General features: G+C 36.8%; 1 protein-coding gene across 7 annotated transcripts in view; it reads right to left on the minus strand.

The window, feature by feature from the left end:
• Positions 1 to 16,115, minus strand: part of PDE4D (phosphodiesterase 4D) — a 1,154,521-nt gene that overhangs the window by 7,760 nt on the left and 1,130,646 nt on the right. For all 7 annotated transcript variants that reach the window (XM_043515458.1, XM_038401475.2, XM_038401476.2 and 4 more), the window contains 5 exons: positions 10,974 to 11,067; positions 5,657 to 5,829; positions 5,057 to 5,155; positions 4,802 to 4,966; positions 2,985 to 3,084 (listed from right to left, as the gene is read on the minus strand). In XM_043515458.1, coding sequence (XP_043371393.1) covers positions 2,985 to 3,084; positions 4,802 to 4,966; positions 5,057 to 5,155; positions 5,657 to 5,829; positions 10,974 to 11,067 — 631 coding nt within the window. The remainder of the gene's footprint in view (positions 1 to 2,984; positions 3,085 to 4,801; positions 4,967 to 5,056; positions 5,156 to 5,656; positions 5,830 to 10,973; positions 11,068 to 16,115) is intronic.

Raw genomic sequence — 16,115 nt, forward strand, 5'->3', positions numbered from 1 at the left:
AAGAATACTTTATATGCAATCACACTTGTCATTTATTGACATTAATTTCTGTTTATTAGTTTCTGTATCCTAAATCTAGCTGTGCATCAGTCTATTCTACTCTTTGTCCTCGTTATCTTCTTTTATAGACACAGTAGTCTAAAATTCCTTCAGCTCACTGGGGTTGCACATGAAGGCTCTTGTGTTCAGATTTCAGGAGCCTCATTATGTATTCTCCTGCTGTCTCACTCTGCTTTACCAAACACGTGAATCTTGTGATTCAGGAAATCCTTCCTCTACCTTTCTTTGCCTTGAAGGCAGAAAAACCATAATAGCAGAGAAGAAAAAGATCTTGTTTGTCAACCAACAGCCCTTTCATCTTTCACAGAAAATTCTGTAAGCATGTTTATTTGCTATTTTTCCAAGAAGGAAAGTGGAAAATTGTAGGAAAAAAAGTCGTTCTGGAGGCCTAGGCCGAAAGGAGTGCTCAACACTACTGTTACTCAGAAAGGCTGGGGCCCTGTGGGTGGTTTGATTTTGTTAATGTTTGTAATTGCTGTGGAGGAAGGGAAAAGTACCCACATGTTATTCAATATAACAATCTTGTTAGCAGCTCCTGATATGTTTGTGAGAAAAGACTGAAGAAAACTGTATGGCTTTATATAGTTGCTCTCCCTCAGGGGTTACGATTGAGGGGGAACACCTTAATTCCCACAGCTCCAAGGGACCTTTGCCAAACGGGCTGGTCATGGGGTGCAGAGAGTCTGTGTCTCCTCTCAGTGCCCTAGCCACATCCCTTCTGGTCAGTGGCAGACATCTTGGGTGCCATAAATCAGAATATATACTCTTAGATGAACTGTCCTCTGTTTGGGGGAGTATCTTTGTCCCCAAGGATGGTGATGCATTTTCTATTGTTTTTCTCTAATCCTTTTAAAGTTTGAGTTCCCATTGAATTTAATACTTGCAAAAAGAGCTCCAGTGAGAGTCTTTCTGGAGATATTTCTTTCTGGCATTCTCTGTTTATCCACAGAGTGACTAAAACCCATGTAGGTTTCAGAGTAGCAGCCGTGTAGTGACAGTACAGACTTCTATATGGTGCCATGGCAATCACCTCCAACCTAACTGGCAGGGAACACTATCCTGGGGGGCAGACAGTGTTGTGCAGTCTCCATTGCCCTGAAATCCTTGGCCTCTCTTTAGCCTACCAACAAGAGTGCCAATTAGTGCCAAATGTAATGTGAAAGCTTGTCCAGCAGTAACTGGGCTAAAATGGTTGTCTCATTTCTTATAAGTCACCGAATAACTATATGAATAGTTGGGCTGGATCTGAACTGTTTATCCAGAAGTGAAGAGCTTTATATACCACTACCAGTCCCTTGTGTTGGCCAGTCACCCAATGGTAATCTCACAAAAATTCAGCAATCTCCCCAGAAATTAATAAAAATAATTCCCAGATTCAAATGCTTTTACTTAAATTAAACTAATGCTTCTCATTCTATAGCAGTTCCATGCCCTCAAAATATTATGTTATCATTGAGTGTACCCAGGAAATGGTTTATTTACATCTTGGGAGTTTTAATATTAAGTGCTATTTTGTGCACTAAACCTGGTTCAGTCTGTTCCTATGTTGAGCTGTTGAAGTGCACTTGCTATCAATACAGCTTTGAAACTTCTGTGACATCCCCAATCCTCCTCCTTGTGGATGAGTCACCAATTTGCATTTCACTGTAGGGTAGCCCATAGGCCATTAAAGAACATAAAAATAAATTCAAATAATGTTCAGGGTCTGATTTGAACCTATAACAGCAAAAAAGTCACAGCTGGAACACTCTCCCTCAGATTGCTGGGTCATGGCATTGTAGCACTGGTGCGATAGAGTCTATCAATGCAGAAATTACCTTCAGTATCTACTAACATGTATGTAGATGGGTTAAAGATGCACCCACAGTCATGATTCCATTTTCTTGATTTTTTCCCCCCTTGCTTTCTCAGACCCTTAATATAATTTCAACCTTGATATTTCTGGTGAGCTACTGTAAAAGGAAATTCAGTTGGGATGGCAAAAGCAATAGTGTATAAAGTAACTTAACATTGATCCAGACTGTGCTACCTTATGCAAGTTGTATAATATCTGACTCCACAAATAGTTCCATTCAAATCAATGGGGTTACACATGGAGTTAGGTTCTATTCAATAGAGGTATCACAATCTAGCCCTTAAAAAAATAAAAGTCATGCTCATATTTGGTAGAAAACTAGGAGGCTTCTCGTGATGTTACAGCACAGACCAGAGCAATGCAGATCATGTCACTGGTACACTGGACTTCACATTCAGAGGTGGTGTTAGGCTGTTCCACGTCTTCATGCTTCTTTGTTCATATAGGGGGCTATCAATAGAGGCTGTGGAGCATCAGAAATAGGGAGAGGAGAGGTTTTACCACAGCCTAAGAGACTTTGCAGGCAGGAGGCAGCTATGTATGCCATAAGGACGCAGCAGCTAGGAAATTATCACAGGTATGTACAGAAAGGAATGGGCACGGCACATGCTATTTTGCAAAGAGCCGCACAAACCTAGGGCTGACCCTACTCATATTAATTGTTTTCTTTCTTTTTTCCATTTCTTTATATTTTATTTCCATTAATCTTCTATTCTGCTCTTACCCATTTTTTTTCTTATTGAATGGAAACTTTACAAAACTTCCACTTTATTTCAGGAGAAGAACTACCATTCTGCCCCTAGTGGGTGACAGTGCTAGAGTTCATCCACCTAGTAACTCCTGCCCTCTTTGAGTATTTAGTGCAATGGGCAGATTAGGGTTAAATTCCTTGCAAAATGACTGTCAGATTAAAATACGAGCACTTGTGTATATTCTAAGAAAAGGTAAGAGAAGGGTATGAAGCAGAAAAGCTTGTGCTTCTCATTTTCTATGCACATATCTTACAGGATACCAAGTAGAAACTGTAAATTAAAAAAAAACAAACAAAAAAAAACCAACCCACACTTACTTGTGTTGATAAGAAATTGGTTTGAAACCCCAGGGTGATCAACATCATGTATTGCACTGGCAAAAATTGCTGCAAGAATCTCCAGATCCGTGAACACTGCCTGAAAAACCATACAACAATTACTGAACAAAGAAACTGCCTTTTCAGTAAAAGGACAGTGCATTGATTTTTTCTCCTTCAAAATTCGTATTTCAAAAAAATAAAACAAAATAAAACCATCTTTCAACACAGTTTAAATATAACAGGAACTTCAAAATGTTATTTAAATATAATCCTCACAAAGTTTTGGAAAATAGTCCATTACATATACAAGACATTTCATATTTGGGTATCGACAGGCACTTGCATAAAAGTGTCTGTATTTTTAGAGGTCCTGAGCACTGAAAACACCACTGAATTCAATAGAACGAAACAATTGTGGGTTTTTCAGCATCTCTTCATAAATAAGGTCATTTGTATTTAGATCACTAAATATAGAGAGGTGCCTAAATCTTACCACCTACCCAAGTCTGAAAATTTTGGCCTAACTAATCATTATACACTACGGTGTTACCCCAGGTAGTATATTTATGTTGCATGAAGCATGCTTATATTATATTATCAACATATAATATGTATTGGTTATGTTAAAAAGGAGCTTGCCTCCTAAATGATATTAAGAGAGAATGGATATGATTTATTATAACTGTAAGCTGCAAGGTATACATTCTACAATGTACTTATTCTCCTTTTAGAAGCCATTATGAAAATAAACCAGTCAACAACAGTATGCAGGGGGATATGGGTATTTTACTAGCTCAAGCACTATGCTGAAAACAAGACTCTGAAGGATAACTGACGCGACAGATTAAGTAACGCTACTGATAATCAATGCGGCTGCCCACTGAAGCGAGTGGTAATACAGCTCCATTTATGAAAAGAAGCTGAACCTCCTCCCTGCCAGGAGGGAAATCTTCTACAAGAGGACTCATTCTTTTAGGAGCAAAGAGACCTCTCAGATATCCCTAGAGCTCTCCCAATTCATTCACTTCAAGAAGAAGGCGAGGGAGGGAGGAGGCATTCAGCACCTTACAGTATTGGGATCTCTATGAGCCAGAGGGCGAAAATGGAAACCTGGTCAAGGTGGGTGCAAATCCTTTTGAGTTTCAAAGTAAGATGTAAATTAAGCTTAATCATAGTTTTATAATAAAAGAGGAGAGAGATTCCAATGTTTCTCTAGCTTCCTTTCACCTCAGAGACTTAAGCTCTCTTTTAAACAGCTCATATAAAGAGGATTCATTTTAAAAAAAGTCTGGATTTCAAGGTTTTTTATAACAAAATAAGACAATCCATTAAGGATCTACTACTACTACTACTAAGGGTTTAGCACTGCCTGAGTACTGAATGTTACACTGAAGTAAATGTAAGAGAAATTCAGTTCGGAGAAGCAGAAAAATATAAATGCAACCTTCTGCACAGAAAATGTATCAGTGAAAAAAACAACACTGTATTATATTACTTAGGGAAACACATCCTGTCACCACGTTTCCTGTATAATTCCCATTGGTTTCAATGAGAACGCCACATGGGAAATGACAGGACATGACCTGTAGTTTAAAAGTAGATGATGAAAACAGGTTACCAAAAGAATGTGGTTGATTTAGCACTAGCCAAGTAAATAAACTTGGGTCCTCACTAAATTCCTTTAGAAGAGAAAGTCTCATGAAACTATACATCTTACAGACATTGGGATAATTTATGTTTAGCTTAGAAGAGTTTTTTGATATTTCACATATGTATGTTTCCCTCTCTGCTCTTCCATGGATGTGTGGATTTACCTCCAAAGCTGGGGTTGATAGCAGTACGTGAGTAGACTGAACGACATCTGCAGCATGTATGTTGTTGTGATATGCCACATCTGCATGGTAATGGTCTTCCAGGGTCATCAAGTAAGTTATTAAAGTGTCTGTTGGAATTTTAAATGTTTTTAACAAATCCCGTTCCTGGAAGAAGGAAGAGGAAAACAATTAAGTTTATAAGAAACATAATGACTGATGAATAAAGAGCACTAGTGCTGCTTCCATCTTGCCCACCTGGAAAATGGTATGCATGATGACTGTCAGAGGTCTGTTTCCAGATAGTTCTGCTATTTTGAAAACATGCAGGCCCCATTTGTTCACATCTTCTAGTTCCTAGAATGAAATTAAGCAACAGAAACTCTTAAATCAAATACTAATTTTCCAATTATTTTTGTTTGAAATAGCTACAATAGCAGAGTCATGAAGATTCAAGCTAACAAACCAGTTGAACCACTGTGAAAATAATATACTAAACCCTCTGATAGTGCTCAAATTAAAGTTTGCTTTTTATTTTGCTGATGATTTATGCATAAGGACCTTATTAATACACATACAATGCTTGTTTATTTTACATTATGTTCTCCTCAGGCAGAAAAAATTCCCACTGCTCTCCTGTTGGAACAGAAGTTTACTATACACTCACTTTGTTTTTTCAGTGTTCCTGATTTATACTTGCCTAAGTGAGATCAGAATCTGGCATTAGCCCTTGAAATTAAAGGCTGTGGAAAGAGTATGGAATAGCACACTAAAGTCTGTTTGACAACCTCAAAACTTCATTAAATTGCATGGTAAGTTTCTAAGATCTTGGTAGAGAACAGGTTAAATCTTCCTTACCTTGGCAAGAACATCTTCTTGTTCGGTTTTAACTCCGAATTTGGGGATACTGGAATTAGTTAAACTAGAGCTGTGCATCAGTTTTTTCACTCCACTGATCTGGGACATAGGCCTCTTCTTTTTCTCTTTCTCTTTCTGTGTTGGAGAAGGGATTTCCACTTCATGTTGTTTGTCTTTGAAGAAAGGGGAGAAAAAAATAACTCTGAGGGGCATTTTCCATACTTATAAAAATTATATATTTTTTGTTGATCTTAGTGGTTAAGATTGGTTTTGTGCACTATAACCCTTTTTTAAGCTAAATGTGGAGACTAATAATTATCAGAAATTAAAAACAACAACAACAACAACAACTGAACAAAGAAAATTTGTTCAACTGTATGAAGCACTGCACTATTCCGAAGGTTGTTTCATTATTTCTGAATAGACATTGAGGGTAATTTGTGGTTGCATCATCCCCCCTCGCCCAACAATGTATAGGGAGGTAATCCTTTCCATAAAAAGAAAGTAGTAGACCTGGCGAGAAACTCAAATTGTCATTCCATGGGACCTTCCAAAATAATAATAATAAAGAAGTTCAGAATCAGAATGAAAAAAATGAATTTAGGTATTTCCTGTAGAATGCGAATTCCAAAATTTTGTTTCAAACTTCTGGAAACAGCAGGCAGGGAGTCAGGGCTCCCAGGGTTTCCGAACTGCCAGAGTCTGAAAGTCCTGGTAGCTCCCACTCCGAGGCAGCCTTTGTGGCAGGCTTCCCCGGAGCCAGGGATTCTGGAAAGGCGGTTGCAAGCACTAGCAGGCTGCCAAGGGGCTGGAGGGTGAGCTGGCAGGAAACGAAGCAGGCAGAACCAACCAAAATCTGCCTGGTTTCTGTTAGAATTTCATTATAATCAATGGGTTCTCAAAGAACGTTTCTGCAGGAATACAACATTTCAACAAAATGGCATTTTCTGACAGAAAAAAACACTCTATTCCAGAAAATTTCTGACCAGCTCTAGAAGTTATATAACATAAATACAACAAATAGTTTGAACAGATTATGGCAAGAAGAGCATTCATAGATTTTACCCTTAAATACTGGCTTCAGGCTAAAACATTACCATCTCTCATCCTCATGTGCACAGCCCAAGAAAATTATAATATTTTTCAAGCCCTTGTCAAAATATTGCTTGTTTTTTCTTTGGTTCACACTTTAGTTTTGGAAATGTCTGTTGTCTGAAGTGTTATATTCTGAAGGGTGACTTTGTAAAAATAACATTGTGAGGTATCATATGTCTTCTGTTTCTAACTTTGGGAAATTACTTACTTAACTTATGATGCAATAGATTTTATTTCTTAAAAAATTGCCACACCTGGAAGTTCAAACTGGGATCTGAAAATCAAGCTGTTCTTTCTGGTGCTTACATCATTACCAGTAATAAAGATATCTGTAATCAGGACTTAACTTGCAAGTTTGCTCATGGCCTGTGAAATACAAACGAATGTAGTTTGTTGTTCTCCGATGAATTAGCTCTATCGTGTTAACCAAAGTGCAAACTGTTTTTGTCAGATATGCACATGTGACTTGAAGATGCAAAGGAAGGAGATGTGTTAAATAAGAAGGTACCATTTTTATAGAGTCACTTTTCTGACAACGACCACACTGCAAATGTGCAGAAACACTTCCAACAGGAAAGCTCAAAGATCCAGATACATAGGGCTTGCTTCTCATTTACAGATGGCTACTTTATGTTGCTCTGGCAGTGTAAAGGGGGTTTAAAGTTAGGGTAAATTACACTTAGATACACTTTAAGGCCCCCTTTACACATCCAGACTAGTGAAAAGTGACCTTCATGTAAATGAGAATGAGCCCCAAAGGGTACACTGCAATTAAAAGACCTGTGGCACAGCTGCAGCTGTCCCAGGTCGGCTTACTCAGGACGTGGGCTGCGGGGCTAGAAAACTGCAGTGGAGATGTTTGGCTTGAGCTGGAGCCTGGATTCTGAGACTCTGCGAGGGAGTGGGTCTCACAGCCCAGGCTCCAGCCAAGCCCAAACATCTACACTGCTATCGTTAGCACTGCAGCTCGAGACCTAAGAGCCCGACTCAGCTGGCCCTGTCTCCGAGACTCGGTGCCATGGGATTTTTATTGCAATGTAGACATACCCTTTGAGTCTGGATTTCGTTGCATGCAATTCATTTGGGACAAGTTCTTCTGAACTGTTTTTATCTTGTTTCAAACAGATGGAAAGCAACAAAGTCTGGAAGAGTTAAATATTAAATGTATTTTTTCCCCATATGTACAAATTTAATTAAGTAGTCTCTGAACTTCCTCCCCCACATTTAAAAAAGCCATTTTTTTTGTGCTATGAAACAATGGAATATTATTGAATGTTAAAGGTTCTGAAGTTAGCCTAAGTGACCTGGGATGGCCTGCAATGGAGAGAAAAAAGTGGTTTTGCCCTTTTTCCTTCCTTATGATATATAACAGGAGGCATAAAAATATTTTAAAAAGCATTTTTCTTTTTTTCTAACCTTAGAAATAAGAAGGATAGCAAGTCCCGATCTTTCCAGTTTTTGATGGAGAACTGGTGAACTGAAGAATATGCCCTTTCACCCCTCAGCTGAAGAGACAGGGTGCGTACATGTGAAATCTATTGCAATAGATGGCTTTTCTCCTAATTTTTAAACAAAACAAATAACCCGCCCAAAAACCAAATGAACAAAAAACAACAACTAAGCAAAGAGTTTTAAAAAGTTTGATAAAAAAAAGTGTCCTTCTCAATTTCTCAAGCTTATCTTTTGTGATGTAATACCACTATGTGTTCTCCAGTCCTTCAAGGAGTCCTCCAGCAAAACCAGGAAAATCAAGGACTGATACGTCTAACATATATAATCAGGGAAACAAATAATCAGGGAAAATCATTAAAAGTACACTTCTAAACAAGCCAACCAACCTTTTGACCGTCTATATGTTTACATATATATCCTACAAAAAAACAAAAGTACAAACATCTTTTCCTCTCCTGCCCTGGTCATCTTTAATGGAGAGACTGAAACTGCATAGGGAATGCAGTGGCATTTCTGGATTACTGTGTTTGCTTCTTCATTTGTTATTGTCTACTTTTCAGGAGTTTGCAACTACTGGAAAATGCAGAGAATTCTGAACAGATCATAGCAAAGATGAGAATGTAAAAATGTCACCAAGTTTTTAGCCTGAAGCATAATTCCCTCTCCCCACCCCACTCTCTGACCAATTAGAAAAGCAGGGGAGGAGGAGAGTTCTTGACTGGTGCAAAGAGACAACAGCTGAAGAGCAGTGACTTGTGTGCATACCTTGATGTTTATGGTTTCAGTCATATGCACAAAGTTTAGATCCATCAACGGGGAGGATTATAAACTGAGTTGTCAGATTAGGTCAAGTGAAAGGAAGTGTCTGTCTGAAAGATTTGAGATCTGCTATGGAATTCCATGGGATTTCCTCATGTTTTGTTAAATATGGGCAGCTAATGCTATGAGTGCTGAACACCTTTTGTATGTTTAAAATAAGATAATTTCCCATATTGATATGGTTTTTACAGCAGATTATTTTATACTGGCTGCTCGGTTCTATTACATTATCTGTCTAGAAGAGCACTGGTTAATCACACTGTTTATGTATGAATATACACTGTAGGAGCCTTGATTCTCTACCAAGAGGGAAATATATATATATAGTTGTAATTATTAATAATTGGATTCAAGGCATGTGTCACTGATTAGAGTGAAGCGCCTATATTTCAAAGCAAAACAGTAAAACCTTATCTTTCTCACTAAAGGTTCCTAGCTTTCAAATGTTAGTAGGTCTTTAAATGCTCAGCAGATGGGGAAAAATGAAGAATTTGGTTAACAAGACATACATTCATTTAAATTTTCTGTAAGAACATTCCACACATCGTTGTTCTGAATCTATATATTTATATGCATGTTCTAATTATAATGTACTTAAGGAGAGTTCTGTAACTGAGGTAACCGTGTTGCAACCTCTTACATTTGCATTTCCTTTATTTATTAATATATTGTGTTTTATTTGCATGCCAGCCACAGAAAGACAATATTAATTCTCAGTAGATTCTAAGTGTTTGTCTCTCCAGAGTTTATTCTGCTTGAAAGATGCAGGTCACATGTGAAAGGCTGACAGCTGCATTTTCTTTTTCCTGTCAAAATGAGTCTTAATTTTTCACGTGAAAACATGCAAAGATGCTGATAGCTCAGCCTTTTCAGTCAGAGGATGTGAGAGGCACCTTCTAAGTGGGTCATCTCCTCAGGCAGCCTTATCCTGAGCCTCTAAATATTACTGAAAGTATACAATACAGTTTCACTTCTCAAACAGGCAGGTAAACTTTACTGTGCAGGTGAACCTGGGCATTCTACTGAAACAGTGAATAAATAAAATGGACACCACTTTAACCAATTCATTTAGGGTATTGTAGACTTGGATAAAATTTGTTTAAACACACACGCACATTCACGCTATATTTTAACATACATTTTAATCCCCTTTAATCCTAAAATAGACATACCCATGTGTCCCTACCTATATTCACAAACAAACAGTCTAAGTGTACGCTTGTCTTCCAGCCATGTTTAAATTAGCATATTCTATGTCTATCTTCAATATATACAAATATAGAATATTGTTTTTATTTATTTTAAAATAGCAAAAAAACTTTTTTCTTTACAAAATCACACAGGTGGGACTTGAGAGGACTGTTCAATTATTATCTTCATACCTGCTAATACAGTGTCAGGGTTACCAAGCCACACCACAAGCTCCTTGGCTGAAGTTATTCTCCTAGCAGAAATCTGCTAAAGTCATGTTTATCACCCTCTCTATCTGCAGAGGGGGAATGCCAATGCACCTCCACCATGTGCTGAGAGATTCAATGAGATTATTTTTAGCTGTGTACTTTCATCAGATCAAGATGCCTTTATAGTATAACTGTATAACTTCTGTACCGGGCAAAATGAGAACTGGGTGCAAGGATAATCTTTAAATCTATCAAACAATTCACTATATTAATCTCTCCGCAATTATGCTGGTAATAGACAAGATTATTTCATGTTAACCATAACAGTTCATGCGAATACATAGGAATAGGTCTTTAACCAGAACACTTTGCTACAGTACTCAACAACTTTCTGAGTAAAGCAGCAACACAAAATGTATATATGCAACAATTTATGCAGAGAGCTAATTTTATCAGTTTATAATGAGCTCTCTGTCCAAATACTGAACGATGTAGTTTATAAAATGCATAACTACTAAAGAAACAAAATCACTCCCATAATATATTCTTACCTAAGAATGTGTTTGAGATATATTCTGAGACCTGATTGCCTGATCGGCTCATTTCAGATAAGTGGGTCAACTCCCTGTTGAGCATTCTTTTAAACTGGAAAAAAAAAGAAAAAAGGAAAAAAAAAGCATGTTAATGGTCAAGAAACGGTTAACTTAGAATGAGAAAATGTTATTGATTTATAATAAATAAATACATTATATTCAGAAGATACAGTAAACTGAGAGATGAATTGTGAAAATAATAACACAAAATAATATTGCTTTACTTCGGAACTTCTCCATGGTTAGAAGACGGAATTTAAAAATAGATATTCCCCAGAGATTTGGTGTCAGAGACATTGGGACCATGTGAGCTACTGAAAACTCTAACTGCAAGCATGTGCACACATGAATATAAACTACTATTTTTGCTATTTCAGTCTTCTGAATTTTAAATTTGGAGAGAAATAACTAAGTTATATTCTATGTATACACAAAGGAACACTCTTTAGTTGTGCTAAGGAATGGGAAACCATCATTTTTGAATGATTCTGTACTATAGCTCTCCTTATCATACACATACACTCACTCTCTCCATATGGTTTGTTGCCATACATTTTGCAATTTTCTCTAGGTTTTTTTTAAATAACTCAGAAGCTCAAATATCTTTGTAGGCAGGATCAAACATGTTAGTATCTCTTATTTACTCCAAACCCATAACAAAGACTATCCATATGGAAGTGGTTTTTGTTTGATTTTCTTTTGAAACAAAGGAAAATAGGAATTGTCCACTGGATCAGATCAATGATCAACTAGTCCAGTATCATACCTCTGATAGGGGGTAGTAGCAGAGGCTTCAGAAAAATAACTTGCTCACAGATGAAGTTTACTCCTTACTGCCCCCAGCAGCTAGTGGTTCACATATATATGTATCCTATTTATGTAACTGGTTATTCTCATTATCCATATCAATGTGTAATCCTTTCATGAATCCTACCAAACTCTCAGCCTTGAGGATATCTTGTGGCAGTCAGTTCCACAGGTTAATCACACATTGTGAAAAAAAGCTTTACATTTGTTGCCTTTGAATGTAATTGAACATTTCCCTGTCCTTGTATTATGAGGAATAGTAAATACTATTCAACAATTCAAGTTACTTATGCCAATATACATTAACATAAGTTTGTCAGCACTGAATTTCATCAGTTATTGTGTTACCCTTTCACTTAATTTTGTTAGGTTACCCTGAAACATCTCGCAATATTTTCTAGTCTTGACTAACTCAAATAATGTGTATTAATTAGTTGCAAATATTTCCTATCTCACTGTTCTTCACCTCCTTTTCCATATCATCCTAATATTAAATAATGCTGGCCCCAGAACATGTCTCTAAGGTACCCCACTGTAAACATTATGCCATGCTGAAAATTGATAATTAATCCTATTCTTTTTCTGTCATTTAGGTGGAAAAGCAGGCTGAAAAAATTAGCTCTTCCCATGATGTCATTGAAGCCCTTTCTTCAAGGATGCTTTGCACAGTGAATATTATTAAATATTTTACAATTCTATTTGTAAGCCATTGACATTATGATAGTGTTCTTCATATACCATGTAAATTTATCTATTTGAAAATGCAATTGTATAACAATCAGTTACCACAGCATTTGCTATCTCTACCATCTTTGCTTCCATCTTGACATATGATCAGCCCAGGAAGCTCTCTCTACGAAGACTGAATTCTCTCTCTGTCACAAGCCAAATGCTCAGGTTTGATCTTGGATATACTACAGTGGAACATACTATTTACACACTTCTAAAAATTAGAAACATATTACATAGGCAGATTTATGGATTTTACAAGCTACATGGCAATACACAACAACATAAGAAATCACTGGGCTTTTAAAATCTAATTCAGAGCTACAGTGTTACTATGTTTAAATGTCAAAAAATCATGAGTTGGGGCCCAAAAATCAAGTGATTGGCTTAAAAATCATGAAGATTTTATAAAAATTGGGGGTTTTATTTGCCTTGTGGTTTTTGAGCCTTTAGAGTGCACCATGAGGGATAGAAACCATCATTTAAAAAAAAGTAAGCTGAGTTTCTCAAATACTCACTTTGAGCTTTGAGTCCAGGAGCTAGAGCTTTAAATAAAACACCATCAGAAGACTCTTAATGAAATTGCAAGAGTTGGCAAGTGTGTGTGTGAGTTATATGTCCTTGCACTAGACATCTTCATGTTAACTTACGCCCTGTCTAGACTTAAAATTTAGATTGGCCTAGCTATGTCGCTCACGGAGGGGAATTCACACCTCTGAGCATCATAGTTAACCCAACCCAAACCCCCGGTGTAGACGTGGCTAGGTAGATGGAGACATTCTTCCATTGACCTAGCTACCACCACTCAGGGAGGTAGATTACTACATTGATGGAAAAACCCCTTCTGTTGATGTAGGAAATATCCACACTACAAGTGCTACAGAAGTGTAGCGGCAGCACTGAAGCTGTGCTGCTCGTTGTGGAGACATAACCTAAAAACTCCATTAGAACCACTTACACCCAATCTACTAATATCTAGGGAAGTTCAGTTGTTGAAATGTACATGCTACCTTTATTGAAGTTCCTAATATGTATTTAGGCACCTAACTTTTGGCACCCAAATTTGAAAATTTTGATTCAACAGCCTAGGAAAGTTTGTCTCTCCAGTCTAAAGATATACCACTTCCTTTGGTAGATTATTCCACAGCCTAATACATTTTACCTTTAGGGTATTTTAAGATTAAATTCTCTCTTTCTTTAATAATGCACTTAAGTCCAGTTACCATTCACAATAGTTGCTTTCCTTCCTGGATGTATACACCTAGACACAATTCTGTTTTTCATTTTTGTAGATGTAACATTCATTAATGGTACTCTTTATCATCTAGGAAAGATTGTCCTGGAATTTTTGCTGACCATGCCAACTGCTTAAAAAGTCTACACTCAATTTCACAGGAACTGGCCTGATACAGATCCTTGGTCTCTCATCTGCCCATCATATGCACAGGTCATTTTAAACAATATAATTTAATCTAGACTGCCACACAGTATGAAATTGTACAAATATATTGGTCAATGCTTTCTACTTTCCTGCTATTGGATAATAGGGATACTAATATTAAAATAAGGCTCCTACCAACTCCAGTCCTCGGCAAAACAAACAAAAAGGTCACTAACACAATATTTGGAGTAAAATCCAGGATTTCAGCCTTGGCTTTCAACCAGACTGGAAATATAAATCTGAAATCTATCCTTCAGTTTATCTCCCATACTAAAAAGGTGCACAAACAACAATAGTTTTGATATGATGTGCTAACTTCATTTTAAAAACATCTAGACAGTGGTTAACATTGCTTCAATTTTCTTTTTGAATTATATAGGACAAAGCTAAGTGACTTTATCAGTACTAACATGTATGGTCTGTTGAAGTCCTTTATAAAGTTAGTCTTTGAAATAAGATATGCTGCCAGTGAAAGAGAACAATGATGCTGTTGTTATTAGGCAGACAACACTCAGGAACATATAGATATTCATGTGTTTGAGTTTCTAATGGAGGATTGGGTTAGTGATGAAATAGTCCAGATTTTTTGTTGTTGTTGTCGTCGTCGTCTGCTGGTTTACTACAGTTGTTTATTATTTGACACTCTTTAATTCAGAAATTCTCACACACAGTATTCTGTTCTTTCAAGAAACATTACTCAGAAATACAAATAAAATAATTATTAATAATAATAATAATAAATAATAGACACAACAATTTGGGCCATGTCCTCTTCTGCTGGGTTCACCGGGCTCTCATTGACTTCAACTGAGGCCAAGAGTGCACTTCAAAAGACAAGCAGAATATGTTGCCCTGCAGCATCAACTCACAGCACGTTTGTTCATTCATGCATTGTTGTTTTAGAATGAAACTGTACTTGGCACTCATGTGGCCCACTGCAAGATCTTAGCTTAAATCACATAGGTTCTTGACACGGCTGTGGGTCAGCACAGTATACATTTCACAGCCTGCCAGTAAAAGCCTCTCTAAGTGTATGAAACTTGCTTAAAATGTCTATACCCTGATGATTTGTAAGTTACAGAAATAGTAATATTGATCAGCTAAGAAGTGCTTTTACGTTTTGAGACATGGCACATACATGATCAAAGAAATAAAACCGCTTTTAGAAAACTCTAGGGTTTCAAAATGGCATAAATAAAAGCCAAACAAAATTTGGAATAATTATTGTTATTAATTTTAGATAATGTTAAAATGGTTAAAAAGTTGTATTTTAAAAAAACCCCAAACCAACTACTGCACATTTTAAAATAATTTTTAAATTCGTAATATGCAAAATCTATTGCTCCTAAAATACATCTACAACATACAGTGTAGCTATTATACTGTCATCTCAGCCTAAGGAACAAAGGTTTTCACAATGGAGATTGATGTCACATCAACAGGGTTTAATAATTCAATTACTGAAAAATCTCTGAAGACAGCAGAAACTCTGGTTTCAATTGTGCCATGTTTCTATGAGACCTTTTTTCCCTTTTCTTTTACTATTACTATAACTATAGAAAGCTATAGCATAGACACTATATTCAAGTAAAAAGAAAAGGAGTACTTGTGGCACCTTAGAGACTAACAAATTTATTTGAGCATAAGCTTTCGTGAGCTACAGCTCACTTCATTGGATGCATCCGATGAAGTGAGCTGTAGCTCACGAAAGCTTAAGCTCAAATAAATTTATTAGTCTCTAAGGTGCCACAAGTACTCCTTTTCTTTTTGCGAATACAGACTAACACAGCTGCTACTCTGAAACCTATATTCAAGTAATGCTAAATATCTAGCTCCAGCCTACAAAAGTGTTACAGTACAATAGCACTGCTTATTTTGGAATATATTCTGCAAAAATCTGTACATCTGCCTAACTTTAAACATGTAAGCAGGCCTATAAAATTCAATGGGACTACTCACGTGCTTAAAGTAAAGCACATACACAAATATTTGCAGGACTGGGGCTTTTTCCTCAATACTGCGGTTATCTCTAAACAGTGAGTGGTCTTATAAATTGGGTTAGAGGCTTCCTAGTCATTTCAATTTGTTTTGGGCTGAAGTCTAGAATACATATTCCAAATTCC

This window comes from Dermochelys coriacea, chromosome 5 (genome assembly GCF_009764565.3).
Source record: "Dermochelys coriacea isolate rDerCor1 chromosome 5, rDerCor1.pri.v4, whole genome shotgun sequence".
In the NCBI taxonomy this organism is placed as follows: domain Eukaryota; kingdom Metazoa; phylum Chordata; order Testudines; family Dermochelyidae; genus Dermochelys; species Dermochelys coriacea.